This window comes from Bufo bufo, chromosome 6 (genome assembly GCF_905171765.1).
Source record: "Bufo bufo chromosome 6, aBufBuf1.1, whole genome shotgun sequence".
Taxonomy (NCBI): Eukaryota; Metazoa; Chordata; class Amphibia; order Anura; family Bufonidae; genus Bufo; species Bufo bufo.
In genome coordinates this window covers 6,895,064-6,921,814 of record NC_053394.1, presented here as the reverse complement: position 1 = coordinate 6,921,814, position 26,751 = coordinate 6,895,064, and the positions used below count along the sequence as shown (strand labels likewise).

At 46.5% G+C, this 26,751-nt stretch overlaps 1 protein-coding gene across 23 annotated transcripts in view; it reads right to left on the bottom strand.

The window, feature by feature from the left end:
* ABLIM1 (actin binding LIM protein 1) overlaps nucleotides 1–26,751 on the bottom strand; it is a 269,963-nt gene that overhangs the window by 159,798 nt on the left and 83,414 nt on the right. Inside the window, exons 1-2 of one of the 23 annotated variants that reach the window (XM_040435175.1) lie at nucleotides 17,574–18,051; nucleotides 17,434–17,542 (exon numbers count right to left, since the gene is read on the bottom strand). The exons of the other annotated variants lie outside the window; for them this stretch is intronic. Of the exons in view, the coding sequence (XP_040291109.1) occupies nucleotides 17,434–17,452 (19 nt within the window). The 5' untranslated portion in view covers nucleotides 17,453–17,542; nucleotides 17,574–18,051. Of the gene's footprint in view, nucleotides 1–17,433; nucleotides 17,543–17,573; nucleotides 18,052–26,751 lie in introns of those variants that run through there. 23 annotated transcript variants of the gene reach the window in all.

The window sequence follows — 26,751 nt, the reverse complement described above, 5'->3', positions numbered from 1 at the left end:
GTGACTAGAGACATAACCCTGTATCACATCATGTATGACCCCCTGTATCCCAGGTACTGGGGCAGCTCTATGTGTGACTAGAGACATAACCCTGTATCACATCATGTATGACCCCCTGTATCCCAGGTACTGGGGCAGCTCTATGTGTGACTAGAGACATAACCCTGAATCACATCATGTATGACCCCCTGTATCCCAGGTACTGGGGCAGCTCTATGTGTGACTAGAGACATAACCCTGTATCACATCATGTATGACCCCCTGTATCCCAGGTACTGGGGCAGCTCTATGTGTGACTAGAGACATAACCCTGAATCACATCATGTATGACCCCCTGTATCCCAGGTACTGGGGCAGCTCTATGTGTGACTAGAGACATAACCCTGTATCATATCATGTATGACTCCCCCCCCCCCCCCCCCCATATCACATCATGTATGACCCCCTGTATCCCAGGAACTGGGGCAGCTCTATGTGTGACTAGAGACATAACCCTGTATCATATCATGTATGACCCCCTGTATCATATCATGTATGACCCCCTGTATCCCAGGTACTGGGGCAGCTCTATGTGTGACTAGAGACATAACCCTGTATCACATCATGTATGACTCCCCCCCCCCCCCATATCACATCATGTATGACCCCCTGTATCCCAGGTACTGGGGCAGCTCTATGTGTGACTAGAGACATAACCCTGTATCATATCATGTATGACTCCCCCCCATATCACATCATGTATGACCGCCTGTATCCCAGGTACTGGGGCAGCTCTGGGTGTGACTAGAGCCATAACCCTGTATCACATCATGTATGACCCCCTGTATCATATCATGTATGACTCCCCCCCATATCACATCATGTATGACCCCCTGTATCATATCATGTATGACTCCCCCCCCATATCACATCATGTATGACCGCCTGTATCCCAGGTACTGGGGCAGCTCTCGGTGTGACTAGAGCCATAACCCTGTATCACATCATGTATGACCCTGGATCAAGAATGTGATAAATGGTTTCTTGGGCCGCGGTCACACGGTCAGGTTTCTGGATGCAGTTTTAAAAGCCAAAATCAGGAAATAATCATAAAAGGAGATAAAGTATAAAGGACGGACACGACTTCTCCTCTGTTCTGAATTCATTCCTGATTTTTGCTTCCAAAACTGCATCCGGAAAGCTGACCCTGTGGTCGCACCCTAGAGAAGGACTTGGGGTGATTGCTGTCCCCCCCAATCCCCCATTGTAGCTGACGGACTGAGGGACGGCTTCTCATCCAGCTTTTCCAGAGTCCTATCTACATGGACAAATCATGGACGATGGTGGGATGAGCGGTCCCGTAACGAGGACACACAGGAATGTTTGTGGGACACGGGAAATATCTGGTGTCCTGGCAGCTGACGACCCGACCTGATCCCAACCCACATCACAGCTGTCAGCGTCACACACCCAGAAATACACAGAGACACAACGGATACAGAAACATCCGAAGTCTATTCGCACAGCGCTTTGTTAGAGCGAGCGCTCCCTACACTATTAGAATGTATTGGCTCCTATGAGCCGGAGGTCCCACGTGGAACCAAAACCGAGTTCGGTAAAAGTTTTTTACAGTAGAAATAAATTTATGAAGTTATTACCCGAAGTCTCAACTTCGGCTCATCTGAGCCAATACATTCTAATACTGTACGGAGCGCCCGCTCCATACAGTATTCAAACAAAGTTTTGTGCGAATCGACTTCGGATGTTTCCCTACAACTAAAGGTGCATTCACCCGACTGTATGCGTTGTGCGGTCCACAAACCGCGGATCCAGAAAATACGTATAGAGTTCGTGTGGCATCTGCATTTTTTGTCTTCGGTTCGCTTTCTGCATATAAATGTGCGTTCCGCAAAAGGTAAAACATGCCCGGCAAACGCCGACCATGGACCCATTAAAGTTAATGGGTCAGCATAAAAAGGGGATGCCACATGGACCACATCCACGGATTGCGGGACACAAAATACATATGGCCATGTGAATGCACCCTAGTACATAGAAACATAATACTGAGGCCTCATGCACGTAAACGTTGTTTTGGTCCGCATCCCAGCCACAGTTTTGGCGTCTCAGATGCGGACCTATTCACTTCAATCTGGCTGCCAAAGATGCGGACAGCACTCCGTGTGCTGTCCGCATCTGTTGCTCCATTCCGTGGTCCGCAAAAAAAATGTAACCTGCCCTATTCTTGTCCGCGTTTTGCAAATTGCGGTACGCACACAGACGCCATCCGTGTTTTGCGGATTCGCGATTTGCGGACCGCAAAACACACAACGGTCGTGTGCATGAGGCCTAATACAGAGAAACATGGGGGGGGGAGTCATTTATCAACCTGAAATACACCCATATTAGGCGTATTTCGGCGCAGATTGCGGCACAACTGTATTTTCACCGGAATCTGTGACTTCGTCCCGCTCACGCCAGGTCTAAAGAAGTGGGTGTGGCGTGGACAGGGAACGGCCGGCTGGACCGACTTATTCATCATTTTCTACGTCTGTTTCAGTTGCAGAAAATGGTCTGAATGTAAGACAGCAAAGAAGATGGATGCGCCGAAATTACGGAGAGGCCGACGCCGTAACTCCTGCGGATCCACCACCAGCGCAGGGGTTTATTAAGACCGGCGTCTAAAATGCAGATCTTAATAAATGTGCCCCATAATACTAATAACTAATACATAGAAACATAAAACTAATACTTAGAAACATAATACTAATACATAAATAACAGATATTTATAAATATACAAAGAAATAATTGACACTTGTTATTATTATTATATATTATGCCATTAGCTGCAGGACGCGGTACAAACAAAAAGGGTTTATGAACATAAAATAAAGTTACAATAATTATGAACTAAATAAGTGAGAAAGTGAGAGCGGACCCCGGGAGCTTCCAACCGCCACACAAAACATCATACAGAACATGACACGTACAGAGACACAGTCACAGGGTATAATCTGCTGCGCTCCAAGGATCCCATTATTCTTCCACAGCTCTGGAATTCCAGGGTGGAAGTGTTTCCTGAGAGGGAAGATAAGACTGTCATCCCAACACTTTATCTCAAGACAGACCATCCAAAAATGTTCCCCTTCCCTTAAGTCACTGGGGCCCAGTGTGATATGGGACAACACAGCCATTCCAACCATTCCATACAGGACAACAGGGACCCACCCTGCCCAGGACAAAGAGCCGAGGAAGACACTCATCATCCAATAGAGGAGGAAGATAAAACTCCCTGTACAATCCTGGAAGGAAGCTTCTATTACCACAACTCTCCCCATCAGGTCCTAGCACATGATTTACAAACCAAATATAACACCTAGACACAGGTATCAGTGATAGGGAATTATCATTCACTGTCTACATACATTACATTACTTATCCTGTACTGATCCTGAGTTACATCCTGTATTATACTCCAGAGCTGCACTCACTGTTCTGCTGGTGCAGTCACTGTGTACATACATTACTTATCCTGTACTGATCCTGAGTTACAACCTGTACTATACTCCAGAGCTGCACTCACTATTCTGCTGGTGCAGTCACTATGTACATACATTACTTATCCTGTACTGATCCTGAGTTACATCCTGTATTATCCTCCAGAGCTGCACTCACTATTCTGCTGGTGCAATCACTGTGTACATACATTACTTATCCTGTACTGATCCTGAGTTACATCCTGTATTATACTCCAGAGCTACACTCACTATTCTGCTGGTGCAGTCACTGTCTACATACATTACTTATCCTGTACTGATCCAGAGTTACATCCTGTATTATACTCCAGAGCTGCACTCACTATTCTGCTGGTGCAGTCACTGTGTACATACATTACTTATCCTGTACTGATCCTGAGTTACATCCTGTATTATACTCCAGAGCTGCACTCACTATTCTGCTGGTGCAGTCACTGTGTACATACATTACTTATCCTGTACTGATCCTGAGTTACATCCTGTATTATACTCCAGAGCTGCACTCACTATTCTGCTGGTGCAGTCACTGTGTACATACATTACTTATCCTGTACTGATCCTGAGTTACATCCTGTATTATACTCCAGAGCTGCACTCACTGTTCTGCTGGTGCAGTCACTATGTACATACATTACTTATCCTGTACTGATCCTGAGTTACATCCTGTATTATACTCCAGAGCTGCACTCACTATTCTGCTGGTGCAGTCACTGTGTACATACATTACTTATCCTGTACTGATCCTGAGTTACATCCTGTATTATACTCCAGAGCTGCACTCACTATTCTGCTGGTGCAGTCACTGTGAACATACATTACTTATCCTGTACTGATCCTGAGTTACATCCTGTATTATACTCCAGAGCTGCACTCACTATTCTGCTGGTGCAGTCACTGTGTACATACATTACTTATCCTGTACTGATCCTGAGTTACATCCTGTATTATACTCCAGAGCTGCACTCACTATTCTGCTGGTGCAGTCACTGTGTACATACATTACTTATCCTGTACTGATCCTGAGTTACATCCTGTACTATACTCCAGAGCTGCACTCACTTCTACATCTTCAGAGAATAAATGTGACTATTCTCTGTTTGTTTAGTGTCTACACATAGATAAGCTGTTAGGGGGTATCTATCCTCATCCTCCAATAACAACCAGCAGAATACTAACTGCAGCTCGGCAGCATCAAACAGGATGACAATGAGAACATTCTGAAGCCGGTGAAGCTTGTGGTGGCCGTCCTGTTCTAACCATGGAACGTACATTCCAATCTAGGGCTGAAACGATTCCTCGATGCAGGGAAACTGCATCGAGGATTCGTTTAAATCGCATGACCGCGGAGCGTGAGTGAAATGAAGCTTCTCACTCACCGCTCCGTGGCCTCCCGACTCGGCACCGCTCTGCAGGGCCTTGCGTTCACACATCGTCAGCGCGCTGGATGACGCTGTGTGTGACGTCAGGTCCCAGTGCATGCTGGGATGAAGATGCGTCTTCTGCGGACTCCATGTGTCGGCGCATTCCGCACTGCCAGGAAAGGCAAGTATAAAGTTAGGAGCAGCGGTAGGGTGGCGAACCTGTGATTTGGCATGGAGGGGCTGATCTGGGGGAGTGGGGGACAAGGTGGATGTCATGGAGGCACTGGCGAAGGGGGACATCATGGCAGCCAGTAAACTCCAGCTGTCTGATCCTCCTTAGATACACATTGTGGCGGTACACAGCCTGCTGCAGTATACCGCGTTGGGTACAGCCGGATACCACCAGCTATATGCTGTCATCTGGCCATGGTCCGGCATACATGCTGCGTATCGTCCCCATTACAGTCACTCGCTGCAGCGGCCGGCGGTATCCAGCTCCACCCGATACGGTAGATTCCGGCTGTTCTTCTGACACAATGTATATTGCAGCTGTGAGAGAAGCCTTCTGTGTGCAATTATCTGCTGTAAGGAATACAAATACTGTTTTATAAAGGAATACGTTATTTTAAGAAGGTTTTTCCTATTAGATTACTCGATTAATCGTAAAAAATAAATCGATCGAATACTCGATTACTAAAATATTCATTTACTGCAGCCCTATTCCAATCGTCCCATGTCTGATGGGAGTGATCCCACTAATAACATTACCCAATTGTTACGCCAGCAGTTCTATATGATGGAAACACAAACCAGGACTCCCCCCCGGCGGAGCGCGTTACGGACAGTTTGCTGAGCTGGCGCTGGAGATCACTGGCGCATTAGTTTAATAATCCCTGGAAGCCGGAGACAACTGTAAATACAGGTGAAGTACTGATGGCAGGCGATAGACGCTGAGATCGGCAGCCGCCACCATTAGCCTGTCACTGTGATGGATGGGAGGCGAGCAGCTTCATCTCAATAGGGGATGCATACTTTTGCAACAGTTTTTTAATTACTAAAATGTATGTCAAATGAAAAATAAAGCAACTCTACGAAGTGTCTTCATTAAAACAAATCTCTTCTTTTGTGTACACAGCGCCAGTGCAGAGCTATGGGGGTCATTTGCTGATGGAAATTCACCTATTTTTTGCGTATTTCTGAAGCAGATCGCGGCGCAAAGGTTATTTGCACTGCAATCTGCGACTTTTCCCCATTAATGCCAAGTCTAAAAAAAGGGGGGCATGGCATGGGCAGGAAAGGCAACGGCTTGTCTCATTTATCATTTTCTACGCCTGTTTTAGGGATCGAAAATGGTCTAAATTTAAGCCAGCAAGGAAGATGGCGTAGATTTAGAATGGCGGTGGATGCGCTGAAGGTATGTGGAGGCTGGCGCCTCTTTATAAGTCCAGCAGATCCACCCCCAGCGCAGGGTTATTAAGACCGGAGTCTGAAACGCTGGTCTTAATAAATGACCCTCTATGTGTTTACAGAGTACAAAAAACCCTGTGCAGGCTGATTCTATGGTCATGAACTCCTCCTCTACCTTCTACTGTCTGCAAATGATCAAGAATAGAAAGTGCAGTAACATCAGACTACAGCACCACAGTCATGGAGTACCTTAATATGTTCAGTGCTTCTAACTTCTGACACAGTGCTCCAAATCCCCTGCTTAGATATGTTATTACATAGAAAACACTCTGCCTATAGCCAACACTAGGGGAGCATGCAGATATATACAGCCACCACTAGAGGGAGCTCAGGAGATTACTACATACAGATATATACAGCCACCACTAGTGGGAGCTCAGGAGATTACTACATACAGATATATATACAGCACCACTAGAGGGAGCTCAGGAGATTACTGCATACAGATATATAGAGTCACCACTAGAGGGAGCACAGGAGATTACTACATACAGATATATACAGCCACCACTAGAGGGAGCTCAGGAGATTACTGCATACAGATATATACAGCCACCACTAGAGGGAGCTCAGGAGATTACTACATACAGATATATACAGCCACCACTAAAGGGAGCTCAGGAGATTACCACATACTGATATATACAGCCACCACTAGAGGGAGCTCAGGAGATTACTACATACAGATATATACAGCCACCACTAAAGGGAGCTCAGGAGATTACTACATACAGATATATACATCCACCACTAGAGGGAGCTCAGGAGATTACTACATACAGATATATACAGCCACCACTAGAGGGAGCTCAGGAGATTACTACATACAGATATATATATACAGCCACCACTAGAGGGTGCTCAAGAGATTACTACATACAGATATATATATATACAGCCACCACTAGAGGGAGCTCAGGAGATTACTACATACAGATGTATAAGGCCACCACTAGAGGGAGCTCAGGAGATTACTGCATACAGGTATATACGGCCACCACTAGAGGGAGCTCAGGAGATTACTACATACAGATATATACAGCTACCACTAGAGGGAGCTCAGGAGATTACTGCATACAGATATATACAGTCACCACTAGAGGGAGCTCAGGAGATTACTACATACAGATATATACAGCCACCACTAGATGGAGCTCAGGAGATTACTACATACAGATATATATACAGCACCACTAGAGGGAGCTCAGGAGATTACTACATACAGATGTATAAGGCCACCACTAGAGGGAGCTCAGGAGATTACTGCATACAGGTATATACGGCCACCACTAGAAGGAGCTCAGGAGATTACTGCATACAGATATATACAGCCACCACTAGAGGGAGCTCAGGAGATTACTACATACAGATATATATATACAGCCACCACTAGAGGGTGCTCAAGAGATTACTACATACAGATATATATATACAGCCACCACTAGAGGGAGCTCAGGAGATTACTACATACAGATATATATACAGGCACCACTAGTGGGAGCTCAGGAGATTACTGCATACAGGTATATACGGCCACAACTAGAGGGAGCTCAGGAGATTACTACATACAGATATATACAGCCACCACTAGAGGGAACTCTGGAGATTACTACATACAGATATATACAGCCACCACTAGAGGGAGCTCAGGAGATTACTGCATACAGATATATACAGTCACCACTAGAGGGAGCTCAGGAGATTACTGCATACAGACATATACAGCCACCACTAGAGGGAGCTCAGGAGATTACTACATACAGATATATACATCCACCACTAGTGGGAGCTCAGGAGATTACTACATACAGATATATATACAGCACCACTAGAGGGAGCTCAGGAGATTACTACATACAGATATATACAGCCACCACTAGAGGGAGCTCAGGAGATTACTGCATACAGATATATACAGCCACCACTAAAGGGAGCTCAGGAGATTACTACATACAGATATATACAGCCACCACTAAAGGGAGCTCAGGAGATTACTACATACAGATATATACAGCCACCACTAGAGGGAGCTCAGGAGATTACTACATACAGATATATACAGCCACCACTAGAGGGTCCTCAAGAGATTACTACATACAGATATATATACAGCCACCACTAGAGGGAGCTCAGGAGATTACTGCATACAGGTATATACGGCCACCACTAGAGGGAGCTCAGGAGATTACTACATACAGATATATACAGCTACCACTAGAGGGAGCTCAGGAGATTACTGCATACAGGTATATACGGCCACCACTAGAGGGAGCTCAGGAGATTACTACATACAGATATATACAGCTACCACTAGAGGGAGCTCAGGAGATTACTGCATACAGATATATACAGTCACCACTAGAGGGAGCTCAGGAGATTACTACATACAGATATATACAGCCACCACTAGATGGAGCTCAGGAGATTACTACATACAGATATATATACAGCACCACTAGAGGGAGCTCAGGAGATTACTACATACAGATGTATAAGGCCACCACTAGAGGGAGCTCAGGAGATTACTGCATACAGGTATATACGGCCACCACTAGAAGGAGCTCAGGAGATTACTGCATACAGATATATACAGCCACCACTAGAGGGAGCTCAGGAGATTACTACATACAGATATATACAGCCACCACTAGAGGGAGCTCAGGAGATTACTACATACAGATATATATATACAGCCACCACTAGAGGGTGCTCAAGAGATTACTACATACAGATATATATATACAGCCACCACTAGAGGGAGCTCAGGAGATTACTACATACAGATATATATACAGGCACCACTAGGGGGAGCTCAGGAGATTACTGCATACAGGTATATACGGCCACCACTAGAGGGAGCTCAGGAGATTACTACATACAGATATATACAGCCACCACTAGAGGGAACTCTGGAGATTACTACATACAGATATATACAGCCACCACTAGAGGGAGCTCAGGAGATTACTGCATACAGATATATACAGTCACCACTAGAGGGAGCTCAGGAGATTACTGCATACAGATATATACAGCCACCACTAGAGGGAGCTCAGGAGATTACTGCATACAGATATATACAGCCACCACTAGAGGGAGCTCAGGAGATTACTACATACAGATATATACATCCACAACTAGAGGGAGCTCAGGAGATTACTACATAAAGATATATACAGCCACCACTAGAGGGAGCTCAGGAGATTACTACATACAGATATATACAGCCACCACTAGAGGGAGCTCAGGATATTACTGCATACAGATATATACATCCACCACTAGAGGGAGCTCAGGAGATTACTACATACAGATATATACAGCCACCACTAGAGGGAGCTCAGGAGATTACTACATACAGATATATATATACAGCCACAACTAGAGAGAGCTCAGGAGATTACTACATACAGATATATACAGCCTCCACTAGAGGGAGCTCAGGAGATTACTGCATACAGGTATATACAGCCACCACTAGAAGGAGCTCAGGAGATTACTACATACAGATATATACAGCCTCCACTAGAGGGAGCTCAGGAGATCACTACATACAGATATATACAGTCACCACTAGAGGGAGCTCAGGAGATTACTACATACAGATATATGCAGCAACCACTAGAGGGAGCTCAGGAGATTACTACATACAGATATATACAGCCACCACTAGAGGGAGCTCAGGACATTACTACATACAGATATATACAGCCACCACTAGAGGGAGCTCAGGAGATTACTACATAGATATATATACAGCCACCACTAGAGGGAGCTCAGGAGATTACTACATACAGATATATACAGCCACCACTAGAGGGAGCTTTATAAATCTGTATGCAGTAATCTCCTGAGCTCCTCCTAGTGATCAGGGCAGAAAGACAGATAATGTAACTATATGGCTATATTGTAGAGGATATGAAGTACAATAGAGTTCTGACCACTAGAAAGATATAGTAAAACATTAGTCGGCACAGGATGGTGGAACAGAATATTCACATTAAAGGGGTTATCCCATCTTAGACAATGGGGGCATATCGCTAGGATATGCCCCCATTGTCTGATAGGTGCGGGTCTCACCTCTGGGACCCGCGCCTACAAGGAGAACGGAGTCGGGGAGAGTTGTCGCTGGAGGTCCGTGCACCACCAGGCGCAGCTCCCCGCCTCTCCCATTGAAGCGAATAGGAGCACACCGCGCATGCGCGGCCACCGCTCCCATTCATTTCTATGGGGTAGACGGAAATTGCTGAGCCAGCGCTTGGCTATTTTTGGTGGCTCCACAGAAATGAATGGAGGGCGGCTGTGCATGCGCAGTGCGCCCTCCTTAACTTCCTCCGCTCCGTTCTCCTTGTAGGTGCGGGTTCCAGAGTGCGGGTTCCTAGCGATATGCCCCCATTGTCTAAGATGGGATGACCCCTTTAAGCTACTATAGAATGAAGACATTACATTTTCTTCTCAGTTCACTCTAAGCGGTAACTTTGCTACATTATGTCAATATTTTATTGCAGCCACATTAGCACAATCTCTGGACCCGATGCTACAATGTATCAGGAAGTAACAACGTAGCAAGTTGAGCAACAATCCTGCAGAGATTAGGAAGCTATATAAACTGCAGCGGGAGCGGCGGGGGGGTCACGGCTATAGATTTTACATCCAGTTTATGATGTGACCTTGTAACTATCAGCAGATGGAATATAATAGCAGGAATTAGATTACAAAGTGCAGCAGATACTGCTGGCCATACACAATGGGGGTCATTTACTAAGAGTGGCGTTTTAGATGCCCCGCCCCTCCCTGTCCCTGCCACGCCCAATTTTTTAGACCTGGTGTGAGCGGGGAATAGCCACAGATTGCAGCGCAAAGGTTAAAGGTCAGCCTTTGTGCCATAACCTGCGGCTAATTTAGGCGTATTTCTGTTTAATAAATGACCCCCATTTGTCGGTTCACGCAATAACGTGTGCGGGGAACGTCCGACTCTCCCCCGACAGCTGACGTCAGGGATGGGGTGAAATGAATATTTCTGTCCTCCCGGGACACGGGCGTCTTCTCCGCTCTCCCCATAGAGGAAGCCGGGAGGGGGTCAGGAGAGATAGCAGCTACTGAAGGTGTATGGCTAGCCTAACACTGCAGAGGATAGAGAAGATCACTACGGGACTAAACTACAACCTGCTCAGCTCTGCTAGAATAGCCGCAACATCTTACCCAATGGCAAATCCGTCTCTATCCTGAACGCTGTACAAGGAGACAAAGCACGTTACATGCACATCCCAGTCATATCACATCCTCCTCAACGGAGGGTCTATCTGCCTCTGGAAAAGCTGGGTGCCCACCAGTATGGCTTTCATATTATAGAGGGAAGGTCTCCAGGCTTTCCTGAAATCCTGAGCAGACAATCTGTCTAGTGATGTCCCAATACAAGGCTCTGGTGTGACCTGCCATGGAGGGCTCCGGGAAAGCTGGGTGACATCTCCTGCGGGAATTGTATGAAAAAAATCCTAAAGTCCCCAAAAGACGACAACGTATCCCCCAGTAAAAATGAAATGTACTGTCCAACAATGTAATCCCCCAATAAACGGCAGAGCAACCCCTCGATAAATAAGCAATGCAATAGATAACAATGCAATAAATGGCCGGGTAACCAGCTGGACAGTGACGGCATCTCCTAACAATATCCTTCACAGGACTACAGCCTGTGCCTGGTGGGAGTAGTGGTGTTGTATCAGGACTACAGCCTGCAGCCTGTGCCTGGTGGGAGTAGTGGTGCTGTATCAGGACTACAGCCTGCAGCCTGTGCCTGGTGGGAGTAGTGGTGCTGTATCAGGACTACAGCCTGTGCCTGGTGGGAGTAGTGGTGCTGTATCAGGACTACAGCCTGTGCCTGGTGGGAGTAGTGGTGCTGTATCAGGACTACTGCCTGCAGCCTGTGCCTGGTGGGAGTAGTGGTGTATCAGGACTACTGCCTGTGCCTGGTGGGAGTAGTGGTGCTGTATCAGGACTACAGCCTGCAGCCTGTGCCTGGTGGGAGTAGTGGTGTATCAGGACTACTGCCTGTGCCTGGTGGGAGTAGTGGTGCTGTATCAGGACTACTGCCTGTGCCTGGTGGGAGTAGTGGTGTTGTATCAGGACTACAGCCTGCAGCCTGTGCCTGGTGGGAGTAGTGGTGCTGTATCAGGACTACAGCCTGTGCCTGGTGGGAGTAGTGGTGCTGTATCAGGACTACAGCCTGCAGCCTGTGCCTGGTGGGAGTAGTGGTGCTGTATCAGGACTACAGCCTGTGCCTGGTGGGAGTAGTGGTGCTGTATCAGGACTACAGCCTGCAGCCTGTGCCTGGTGGGAGTAGTGGTGTATCAGGACTACTGCCTGTGCCTGGTGGGAGTAGTGGTGCTGTATCAGGACTACAGCCTGCAGCCTGTGCCTGGTGGGAGTAGTGGTGTATCAGGACTACTGCCTGTGCCTGGTGGGAGTAGTGGTGCTGTATCAGGACTACTGCCTGTGCCTGGTGGGAGTAGTGGTGCTGTATCAGGACTACTGCCTGCAGCCTGTGTCTGGTGGGAGTAGTGGTGTATCAGGACTACTGTCTGTGCCTGGTGGGAGTTGTGGTGTATCAGGACTACTGCCTGTGCCTGATGGGAGTAGTGGTGCTGTATCAGGACTACTGCCTGCAGCCTGTGTCTGGTGGAAGTAGTTGTCTTGTATCAGGACTACTGCCTGTGCCTGGTGGGAGTAGTGGTGTATCAGGACTACTGCCTGTGCCTGGTGGGAGTAGTGGTGCTGTATCAGGACTACTGCCTGTGTCTGGTGGGAGTAGTGGTGCTGTATCAGGACTACTGCCTGCAGCCTGTGTCTGGTGGGAGTAGTTGTCTTGTATCAGGACTACTGCCTGTGCCTGGTGGGAGTAGTTGTCTTGTATCAGGACTACTGCCTGTGCCTGGTGGGAGTAGTGGTGTAGTATCAGGCCTGTGCCTGGTGGGAGTAGTAGTATTGTATCAGGACTACAGCCTGCAGCCTGTGCCTGGTGGGAGTAGTTGTCTTGTATCAGGACTACTACCTGCAGCCTGTGCCTGGTGGGAGTAGTTGTCTTGTATCAGGACTACTGCCTGTGCCTGGTGGGAGTAGTGGTGTTGAATTACATATGATCTGAATATGAATGCGGAGATTTATCACAGAGGGAACCCTCATCGTGTTCCCACCCGCTGTCAGTTCAGCAGATTCTTTAGTGTCTTCAGTTCCTTTAGTCCAGCATTTGATAATCTATAAACCATAATGGTCTGGAATCACTGGAAAACCCGATACAAATGTATGTGCAAGAAGCATCTAAAGGCGACCGCACATCCTACAAAGCTCCTGGGCTCAGCCAAGCATGCATGTGCTCTCACTAAGAAGAGAGGGATAAGCAGCAGCTTATCGGCGATGAGGAGAAATAGATCAGATTGGTTATAATCCAACAGGCCCAATATGAGACAGCCCCGTACACATGAGATGGTGGAACATGTACGGCCGCCATGAGCGTGTAACCGGTGAAGGCAGTAATGACAAGTTCAGCAATATTCTGCGCAGAGAGCAGCGCGGTCAGGGTGGGGAGAGATCTTATCAGCCACTGATCCCAGAGGGGCAGGAAAAACTCACACAACTTCATTATCAATACTATCAACAGGCAGAGAGGGCAAAGGTGAGACAGGCAGCGGCAGCACACCCACTTCATAAACAGCGCCAATAATACAGCTGGAATGTTATCTCCATACACACTGATTCATAAGGCACTCATCCGTCACTTTGCCCTGCAGCCTACATAGATACCAGGGCCGGGCACCCTCACCTGGCACAGGCTGCTCAATACTGCAAGACACTGACACCAGAAGCAGACAATGTCACCTCCGGAAATGACAACATTATTTCCAAGAAATGACAGCGTAACCTCCGATAAATGAGAATGTAACCTCCGATAAATGAGAATGTAACCTCAGATAAATGACAGGGCAAATTCTGATAAATTATGATGTAACCTCCAATAAATGATATATAATAGTGTAACCTGTAATAAACATCTCCAATAAATGACATCATAAACTCCAATAAATTATATTATCTCCAATAAATGACACTGTTATCTCTGATAAATGACAATGTTCGCCCATGGCAGATGGAAATGTGAACTTCAATGAACCACAGCCTGACCTCCTATAGATGACAATGTAACACCCGATAGATGACAATGTAACCCCTGATAGATGACAATGTAACACCCGATAGATGACAATGTAACCCCTGATAGATGACAATGTAACACCCGATAGATGACAATGTAACCCCTGATAGATGACAATGTAACACCCGATAGATGACAATGTAACCCCTGATAGATGACAATGTAACACCCGATAGATGACAATGTAACCCCTGATAGATGACAATGTAACATCCGATAGATGACAATGTAACCCCTGATAGATGACAATGTAACACCTGATAGATGACAATGTAACCCCTGATAGATGACAATGTAACACCTGATAGATGGCAATGTAACATCCGATAGATGACAATGTAACCCCTGATAGATGACAATGTAACACCCGATAGATGACAATGTAACCCCTGATAGATGACAATGTAACACCTGATAGATGACAATGTAACCCCTGATAGATGACAATGTAACACCCGATAGATGACAATGTAACACCCGATAGATGACAATGTAACACCCGATAGATGGCAATGTAACATCCGATAGATGACAATGTAACCCCTGATAGATGACAATGTAACACCCGATAGATGACAATGTAACCCCTGATAGATGACAATGTAACACCTGATAGATGACAATGTAACCCCTGATAGATGACAATGTAATAACTGATAAATGACAATGTAACAACCAATAGATGACAATGTGACCTCCAATAGATAACAATGTAACACCTGATAGGTGACAATAGAGCCTCTGTTAGATGACAATGTAGCCAGCAATAACAAAGCTGCCTGTGACAGATGACAATATAATCTCTAATAGATGACAATGTCACCCCTGAAAGCTTACAATCCCACCATAGATGACATTGTGACACTGATGATTAAGTGACCCCAGATGTAGAAAAACATAACTTCCAATAGAAGACAATAGAATCCTGGTAGATTATACTATGACTTTCAAAAGGTGATAATGATGTAACCCCTGACAGATGACAATGTAACAGCTGAAAGACATCAATGTGAGCCCAGGACATCCAGTACAGACCCAGTCACAAGGGCCCCGACCGATGTGTTACCTACAGAAAACCCTTGGGTTGCAGAAATGCTGTGATTTTCGCTCTCCTCACGTGCGGCCATATATCGCCATGCAGCATCCACCCTATAGGGACGTTCCCTCTGTTCTCACTGGAAACAGAGGAGCTAAACTTTACAATGTCCTTTCAAAGAACATTCCCTCCCTGACATTGACTCCTCAGGCATTTCTTCATATGTCTCTGGGAAAGCTGAGTGACAACCAATGTGACTTCCTTACAGCTCCACGGGGGGCATCACCCAGCACCTCATAGACACCCCACTATCATGTCTATGCAGACTTTAGGAAAGCTGGGTGAAAACAGAAATAAATCCTGGTCTCATGTCCCTGAAGTACAAGGGAGATAGCAAAATAAATCTCTGGGGGGTCAAAGTTCAATGTTATAGAATTAATAAATGTATAGGACGAGTTCTACTGACACAGGGGCCACATTCCCAGGGCCACCGTCACCTTTATTTACAGAGGAGACCATCAGCATTTCCAATTTCCCATCCCTGAAGTGTCAAGCTTTGTGCTGGGAACATTCCTGACATACAACAAGAGGAACACATTCCCCCGCACAAGCTCCAGTGACACATGAAGGGCCCACACAGCACAGGGGCCCGACACGTGTCAGCCCAGCTGCTGTAACATGAGCATCACCATCCCTTATACACACTGGGGGTCATTTATCAAAGACCGGCATTTTGTGGTGGTCTCTGATGGCTCCTGTGCTGATCGTCGATGTGCCTGACCTATGAGGCGACGCGTCCTCCGGCAGTCCGTGCGCGTCCTCCGGCAGTCCGTGCGCGTCCTCCGGCAGTCCGTGCGCGTCCTCCGGCAGTCCGTGCACCTGATTTGACATCAGTGGCGAGGATGGCACAAACATGCCGTGCAGCAAAATGTTGTCACATGGCATTTAGAAAGTTACAAAACGAGGTCTTGCGACTTTTTTTTCCCCGCCAAGAACTGGATTAGCAATCATAGTAAATGACCCCCACTGAATCCACACTGTATGAGAAGAGAACATAGAAGAGGCCACAGAGAGCGGAGTCACCAGAGACACGAGGAGGAAGGTGGCAAACAACGTATCAGGCACAAAACAGCAGCGACATAAACAACGTATCCGACAGCAGCGTAATAAACAACGTATCCGACAGCAATGTAATAAACAAGGTATCAGACAGCAATGTAATAAACAAGGTATCAGACAGCAATGTAATAAACAAGGTATCAGACAGTAATGTAATAAACAAGGTATCAGACAGCAATGTAATAAACAAGGTATCAGACAGCAATGTAATAAACAAGGTATCAGACAGCAATGTAATAAACAAGGTATCAGACAGTAATGTAATAAACAAGGTATCAGACAGTAATGTAATAAACAAGGTATCAGACAGTAATGTAATAAACAAGGTATCAGACAGTAATGTAATAAACAACGTATCAGACAGCAATGTAATAAACAAGGTATCAGACAGTAATGTAATAAACAAGGTATCAGACAGCAATGTAATAAACAAGGTATCAGACGCCTGTTCCTTCATTGATGGTATTTTCTGAAATCTCCAGATATTAGAACAGGAAGCCTCAGATCAAAGAAGGAGCCGTCACTATAGCAACAACAAAGTAACAACAAGTAACAAGTGGGAATAATAAGGGAGACCTCGGGGTCAGAATAGAAGGGGCCCGGGTCTGTAATGTGCTGCCAGGGATCCTAGGACACAGATAATTCTCCATTTCTGGGAAAGCTGGGTGACAGTCAGTACAGAACCGCCGGTAACTGTCACAATGTGCACTGGTGGTGTGTAACTTACCGGATTCATCCTTCACCATGACAGGAGGCTTCCTCTGCTCTCAGGACTCTGCTCGGACAGGAGGCTTCCTCTGCTCTCAGGACTCTGCCCGGACAGGAGGCTTCCTCTGCTCTCAGGACTCTGCCCGGACAGGAGGCTTCCTCTGCTCTCAGGACTCTGCTCGGACAGGAGGCTTCCTCTGCTCTCAGGACTCTGCCCGGACAGGAGGCTTCCTCTGCTCTCAGGACTCTGCCCGGACAGGAGGCTTCCTCTGCTCTGCACTCAGGACTCTGCCCGGACAGGAGGCTTCCTCTGCTCTCAGGACTCTGCCCGGACAGGAGGCTTCCTCTGCTCTCAGGATTCTGCCCGGACAGGAGGCTTCCTCTGCTCTGCACTCAGGACTCTGCCCGGACAGGAGGCTTCCTCTGCTCTCAGGACTCTGCTCGGACAGGAGGCTTCCTCTGCACTCAGGACTCTGCCCGGACAGGAGGCTTCCTCTGCACTCAGGACTCTGCCCGGACAGGAGGCTTCCTCTGCTCTGCTCTCAGGACTCTGCCCGGACAGGATGCTTCCTCTGCTCTGCTCTCAGGACTCTGCCCGGACAGGAGGCTTCCTCTGCTCTCAGGACTCTGCTGCAGTGACACATGGAGCTTTCCCCACAGGGCGCCACCACCTGACACTGAGCAGACTCCAGCCCATGTCAGGAATCCCAGCAAACCCTTCTGCACCTCTCCTATCAATTCAATAGCATTCCCAATATCTCTGCATGCTGTCAGTGAATGAGATCATTTGCTATTTACACTTTAATGGTGAAAACGCATTATGAAAAACGAATTAGCATAAAGGCAGGTTTGCTACAATGTAGCAGGGCAGGTCTCAAGCTAAGGGCTCGTGCACACACATGTTTTTTTTTTTTTTCTTGTTAGTTTACTTTTTTTGCAGCCTATATACGGAACCTTTCACCTCGGTGGGTCCGCAAAAAAACTGAAATGGCGTGTTTCATTCCACAAATATACAGAACACGTCCTATTCCATTTACGGACAAGGATGGAATTGTTCTATTAGGGTTCTGTTCCACAAAACACAGAATCCACCTAGCCGGAATCCCTGTTTTACGGATCCTCCGTTAGCGGACAGAGTCCTACTATTCCGGACAGCAGAGATTTGTCCCGCTGCTGAGTTTATCTCATGGAGGATTGTCTGGATGAGGAGGACGCGCTCCCAGGGACTGATCTGTGATCATGAAACTGACCTAAACTGACACAAAGCAGCGACATCCAAACTACGCACAGAAAAGAAAATATCCGGAAGCACAGAAAGGTCATGGGATAAAAACAACTAGAAAAATAAAACAGCAGGAAAAAAAACAAACAACAGCCAAGATGTCACAGAAGCGGCAGCAACACGTAACTACGGAGCGGTATTAGGCCTCTTTCACACGGGTGTCACGGATTTTGTCCGGATGCGTTCAGGAAAAATCGTGCGATTTTGCTTGCGAGTGCTGTAAGTTTTGTATGCGATTGCGTCGCATTATTGCATTTTTCCAGCGCGTGAAAAATCAAAACGGATCCATCCTCTACATTCGCCTGTTACTGCAAACGCATAACTACCCCCAGCGTGCCTTCGTTTGGCGATTGGATTTCCCTTTGCAGGACGTCCACTTTCACCGTGTCATCCACTGACCGTGTCTTCTTGCACTGCCTGGTCTTCCGTTGTTTTGGAGAGCGGCCAGAAATGATGGAGGAGGAACCGCGGAGGAAGCGGGTGTGGGTGCAGCCTATCATTTCGCAGCGGGCCGGCACAGGTCTCTTTGTTGGCTTGTACTCTGACCTCCGTGCGCACCCTCCGAAGTTCTTCAATTATCGCCGCATGTCGGGGGCTACCTGCGATCGGCTGTTGGGGGAGTTGCGGCCTTGACTTTCCAGGACACCAACATGCAGCGGAGTGCGTCCCCTGAGGAACGTCTCATTACTACTTTAGGGTAAGACTATATTATCAGACTCCGACATGAATACACAGCAGTTCTGTCCATGGCCGGTGTCCTCAGAACTTTACCTCCTCTATGTAGAAGTACTTCATAGTAATAAACACGGATTGTATATAGTTATATTCATACATAAACTGCGTGTGGTTTTGGGGCCGACACTTTGTATAAAGTCACTTGGTGCACTAACAAGTCGTTGATCAGACTCAGCAGATTCCAGTTCCGCGGGGGTTAATTATTCTAATCCTGCCAGTAATGATGAGGATAGTCACCTGTGTGTATCTGCCAATAGTCTGGAAGTATCTATGACTATAAAGTATTGAGTCCCAGTCTTGGAGTTTGGGGTATTTTAATTTCAACTTGCCCGACACATCGCTATTAAATGATGTAAAGTAATGTACTCGATTTTTTAACTTGTGCTATTTAGTGTATACATTTTTCAGTTTTTTTTCAGATATCTTGCGGCAGGAACTTCTTTTCCGTCGTTACATTTTGTTTTTAGAATGGGGACCTCCACAATTGCTGGCGTGGTGCGGGCTACATGTGCCGCCATTTGGTTGACCCCGAAGGCTCCAACCAGGCCGCTCCTGGAGAAAGGGCTCAATTCCCAAAGTGTATTGGTGCCCTTGACGGGGGCACATACGGGTTAAGACGCCACCGAACCAGGGTCCCGATACTATAAGTATAAGCAGTTTTTCTCTGTAGTTTTGTTGGCCTTGGCTTATACAGCCAGGTTTATAACTGTAGATATTGGGTCCTATGGAAGTTCTGCAGATGCTCGCATCTTCAGGGCTTCCAGAATGGGTCGGTGGCTTCAGTCCAACCAACTGGACGTACCACAGCCAGCAGACCTTCCTCCTCTGGCCCAGCAGCGCCTTATGTGGTTGTAGGGGACCAGGGTTTTGCCCTTTATACCCACCTCATGCGGCCCTTTCCTAGGCGAGGTTTGGACGCTGAGGCGCAATTTTAATTATTTTATGTCCCCTATCGGTTCTTTCCCTTTCAGCAGTAGACCTCGACTCATGGACGTTTGTGTTTGCCAGTATTTTTTTGCTAACCTGGATGGTTATTTTTTAGTTAGAGACTCCTAGGGCCGTCTTTAATATTGATTGGATTTTAATATTGATTGGACCCTGGACAAAAATTTACTTGGGCCCCCTGGATCCCACCTTCCCACACCTTAGGCAATCACGCCCTCCACCACAACACACACAAAAAATCCACACATCTGGTAGAGTCCAGTGAATGACTGTAAATACTTCCAGTTCTGAAGACTCCAGCGGCTCAGGATCAGTGCTCTGGGCAGCTGGAAGTGGGCACCGCTCTGCAGGAAGGAGACCAGGGCTCGGCTCACCCTATAGTATACAGCACCCCACAGTATGCAGTATAGCACCCTATAGTATACAGCACCCCACAGTATGCAGTATAGCACCTTATAGTATACAGCACCCCACAGTATGCAGTATAGCACCCTATAGTATACAGCAACCCACAGTATGCAGTATAGCACCCTATAGTATACAGCACCCCACAGTATGCAGTATAGCACCCTATAGTATACAGCACCCCACAGTATGCAGTATAGCACCCTATAGTATACAGCAACCCACAGTATGCAGTATAGCACCCTATAGTATACAGCACCCCACAGTATGCAGTATAGCACCCTATAGTATACAGCAACCCACAGTATGCAGTATAGCACCCTATAGTATACAGCACCCCACAGTATGCAGTATAGCACCCTATAGTATACAGCAACCCACAGTATGCAGTATAGCACCCTATAGTATACAGCACCCCACAGTATATAGTAGAGCAGTATAGCAGCCCACAGTATACAGCACCCCACAGTATACAGCACCTCACAGTATACAGTAGAGCAGTACAGCCCCCCACAGTATACAGCTCCCCCACAGTATACAGTATAGCACTCCACAGTATACAGCACCTCACGGTATACAGCACCCCAAACTATACAGAATACCGCACCTAACAGTATACAGCACCCCACAGTATACAGTAGAGCAGTATAGCACCCCACAGTATACAGCACCTCACAGTATACAGCACCCCAAACTATACAGAATACCGCACCTAACAGTATACAGTATAGCACCCCACAATATACAGCACCTCACAGTATACAGCACCCCAAACTATACAGAATACAGCACCTCACAGTATACAGCACCCCACAGTATACAGTAGAGCAGTATAGCAGCCCACAGTATACAGCACCCCACAGTATACAGTATAGCACCCCACAGTATACAGCACCTCACAGTATACAGTAGAACAGTACAGCCCCCCACAGTATACAGCTCCCCCACAGTATACAGTATAGCACTCCACAATATATAGCACCCACAGTATACAGCACCTCACGGTATACAGCACCTCACAGTATACAGCACCCCAAACTATACAGAATACCGCAACCTAACAGTATACAGTATAGCACCCCACAGTATACAGCACCTCACAGTATACAGCACCCCAAACTATACAGAATACCACAACCTAACAGTATACAGTATAGCACCCCACAATATACAGCACCTCACAGTATACAGCACCCCAAACTATACGGAATACAGCACCTCACAGTATACATCACCCCACAGTATACAGTAGAGCAGTATAGCACCCCACAGTATACAGCACCCCCACAGTATACAGCCCCCCACAGTATAAAGCACCCCAGAAAAATACAGTATACAGCACCCCACAATATAGAGTATACAGCCCCCCACAGTATACAGTAGAGCAGTATAGCCCCCACAGTATACAGCCCTCCATAGTATACAGTACAGCAGTATAGCACCCCACAGTATACAGCACCTCACAGTATACAGTTGAGCAGTAAAGCACCCCACAGTATACAGTAGCTTACTGTATATTAGCATAACAGCCCCTGTCCCCTTTTCCTGATGTAATCTTCACAAAAAAAGCTCCACAGTTAAGGCAAACTTCTCCTGCAGCAACACTCCTGGTAGAAAGAAAGGACCTTTGATGACCTCATAGCCATGTGACCAGTAATATTGCTAGGTTACTGGTCACATGGTGATGATGTCATCTAAGGTCCTTTCTCCTAAGAGAATCACAGCTCTCACAGTTCGCTGCCTAGAGTGCCGGCAGGTAGGCATGGCAGCACCCCCTGTGTAGCTGACAGCCTGACACCCAGGGCAGTGGCCAGCAGGGCTCAAGAGGCAGCTGCCTTGGGCTTCCCAGGAGCAACTGGGCTCGGGGCAGCTGCCCCATTTGCGCTTTTTAAAGACGACCCTGGGGACTCGCAAGATAATGAGGACCCTTGACGTGGGTTGCGAGCTTACATATATTGTTTTAAACACAGTGTGTGAAATATGTACTAATACCTCATTCATTACAAGTGTAAAAATGTATCCTCAAATCTATGCATGTCTTCACAACATCATTAATAAAGTTTTAGTTGGCCTCATTCTCATATAATTAAAAATATCATCGCATGTTTCATGGCGTTTACACTACAATTGTTATGTTTTGGCTATCATGTGCTTAAAGGACATTATATTATTTCTAACATGTAATGTACATACAGTGGATATAAAAAGTCTACACACCCCTGTATGTGTCCTCTATATATACAGTGGATATAAAAAGTCTACACACCCCTGTTAAAATGTTCGGTTTCTGTGCTGTAAAAAAAAATGAGACAAAGATAAATCATTTCAGAACTTTTTCCACCTTTAATGTGACCTATAAACTGTACAACTCAACTGGAAAACAAACTGGAATCTTTTAGGTGGAGAGAAGAAAACAAAAACTAAAATAATGTGGTGGCATAAGTGTGCACACCCTCTTATAACTGGGGATGTAGCTGTGTTCAGAATGAAGCAATCACATTCACAATCCTGTTAGATAGCAGTCAGCATACACCGGCCATCATGTAAAGGGCCTCTGATTAACCCCAGATAAAGCTCCGCTGCTCTAGTTGGTCTTTCCTGAAATGTTCTTAGTCGCATCCCACAGCAGAAGCCACAGTCCACAGAGAACTTCCAAAGCATCAGAGGGATCTCATTGTTAGAAGGTATCAGTCAGGAGAAGGGGACAAAAGAATGTCCAAGGCATTAGATCTACCATGGAACACAGTGGAGACCGTCATCATCAAGTGGAGAAAATATGGTCCAACAGTGACATCACCAAGAACTGGACGTCCCTCCAAAATGGATGAAAAGACGAGAAGAAAACTGGTCTGGGAGGCGACCAAGATGCCTACAGCAACATTACAGGAGCTGCAGGAATATCTGGCAAGTCCTGGCTGTGTGGTCCATGGACAACCATCTCCCGTATTCTTCATATGTCTGGGCTATGGGGTAGAGGGGCAAGACAAAGGCCTCTTCTTAGGGCTCTTTCACACCTGCGTTCTTGTCTTCCGGCATAGAGTTCCGTCGTCGGGGCTCTATGCCGGAAGAATCCTGATCAGGATTATCCTAATGCATTCTGAATGGAGAGTAATCCGTTCAGGATGCATCAGGATGTCTTCAGTTCCGGAACGGAACGTTTTTTGGCTGGAGAAAATACCGCAGCATGCTGCGCTTTTTGCTCCGGCCAAAAATCCGGAACACTTGCCGCAAGGCCGAATCCGGAATTAATGCCCATTGAAAGGCATTGATCCGGATCCGGCCTTAAGCTAAACGTCGTTTCGGCGCATTGCCGCATCCGACATTTAGCTTTTTCAGAGTGGTTACCATGGCTGCCGGGACGCTAAAGTCCTGGCAGCCATGGTAAAGTGTAGTGGGGAGCGGGGAGCAGTATACTTACCGTCCGTGCGGCTCCCCGGGCGCTCCAGAGTGACGTCAGGGCGCCCCAAGCGCATGGATCATGTGATCACATGGATCACGTCATCCATGCGCATGGGGCGCTCTGACGTCATTCTGGAGCGCCCCGGGAGCCGCACGGACTGTAAGTTATACCGCTCTCCCGCTCCCCACTACTACTATGGCAACCAGGACTTTAATAGCGTCCTGGCTGCCATAGTAACACTGAAAGCATTTGGAAGACGGATCCGTCTTCAAATGCTTTCAGTACACTTGCGTTTTTCCGGATCCGGCGTGTAATTCCGGCAAGTGGAGTACACGCCGGATCCGGACAACGCAAGTGTGAAAGAGGCCTTACCAAGAAAAACATCCAAGCCAGGCTACATTCTGCAAAAACACATCTGAAGTCTCCCAAAAGCAAGTGGGAAAAGGTGTTATGGTCTGATGAAACCAAGGTGGAACTTTTTGGCCATAATTCCAAAAGATATGTTTGGCCCAAAAACAACACTGCCCATCACCAAAAGAACCCCATCCCCACAGTGAAGCCTGGTGGGGGCAGCATCATGCCAAGGGGCTGTTCTTCTTCAGCTGGAACTGGGGCCTTAGTTAAGATAGAGGGAATTCTGAACAGTTCCAAATACCGGTCAATATTGACCCAAAACCTTCAGGCTTCTGCTAGAAAGCTGAACATGAAGAGGAACTTCATCTATCAGCATGACAACCACCCAAAGCATACATCCAAATCAACAAAGGAATGACTTCACCAGAAGAAGATGACAGTTTTGGAATGGATCCGCCAGAGCCCAGACCTGAATCCGATTGACAATCTGTGGGGTGATCTGAAGAGGGCTGTGCCCAGGAGATGCCCTCGCAATCTGTGGGGTGATCTGAAGAGGGCTGTGCCCAGGAGATGCCCTCGCAATCTGTGGGGTGATCTGAAGAGGGCTGTGCCCAGGAGATGCCCTCGCAATCTGTGCGGTGATCTGAAGAGGGCTGTGCCCAGGAGATGCCCTCGCAATCTGTGGGGTGATGTGAAGAGGGCTGAGCCCAGGAGATGCCCTCGCAATCTGTGGGGTGATCTGAAGAGGGCTGTGCCCAGGAGATGCCCTCGCAATCTGTGCGGTGATCTGAAGAGGGCTGTGCCCAGGAGATTCCCTCGCAATCTGTGGGGTGATCTGAAGAGGGCCGTGCCCAGGAGATGCCCTCGCAATCTGTGGGGTGATGTGAAGAGGGCTGAGCCCAGGAGATGCCCTCGCAATCTGTGGGGTGATCTGAAGAGGGCCGTGCCCAGGAGATGCCCTCACAATCTGTGGGGTGATCTGAAGAGGGCTGTGCCCAGGAGATGCCCTTGCAATCTGTGGGGTGATCTGAAGAGGGCTGTGCCCAGGAGATGCCCTCGCAATCTGACAGATTTGGAGGGTTTGAGCAAAGAAGAGTCAAAATGTGCCATGCTGATAGACTCAGACCCAAAAAGAGTGAGTGCTGGAATAAAATCAAAAGGGGCTTCAACAAAGTATTAGTTTAGGGTGTGCACACTTATGCAACCATATTATTTTAGTTTTTGTTTTCTTCTCTCCACCTAAAAGATTCCAGTTTGTTTTCCAGTTGAGTTGTACAGTTTATAGGTCACATTAAAGGTGGAAAAAGTTCTGAAATGATTTATCTTTGTCTCATTTTTTTACATCACAGAAACCTGACATTTATACAGGGGTGTGTAGACTTTTTATATCCACTGTAGGAGCAGTATTATAGTACTTATATTCTTGTACATAGGAGGCAGTATTATAGTAGTTATATTCTTGTACATAGGAGCAGTATTATAGTAGTTATATTCTTGTATATAGGAGGCAGTATTATAGTAGTTATATTCTTGTACATAGGAGCAGTATTATAGTAGTTATATTCTTGTACATAGGAGCAGTATTATAGTAGTTATATTCTTGTACATAGGAGCAGTATTATAGTAGTTATATTCTTGTACATAGGAGGCAGTATTATAGTAGTTATATTCTTGTACATAGGAGCAGTATTATAGTAGTTATATTCTTGTACATAGGAGCAGTATTATAGTAGTTATATTCTTGTATATAGGAGGCAGTATTATAGTAGTTACATTCCTGTACATAGGAGCAGTATTATAGTAGTTATATTCTTGTACATAGGAGCAGTATTATAGTAGTTATATTCTTGTACATAGGAGCAGTATTATAGTAGTTATATTCTTGTACATAGGAGGCAGTATTATAGTAGTTATATTCTTGTACATAGGAGCAGTATTATAGTAGTTATATTCTTGTACATAGGAGCAGTATTATAGTAGATATATTCTTGTACATAGGAGGCAGTATCATAGTAGTTATATTCTTGTACATAGGAGCAGTATTATAGTAGTTATATTCTTGTACATAGGAGCAGTATTATAGTAGTTATATTCTTGTACATAGGAGGCAGTATTATAGTAGTTATATTCTTGTACATATGAGCAGTATTATAGCAGTTATATTCTTGTACATAGGAGGCAGTATTATAGCAGTTATATTCTTGTACATAGGAGCA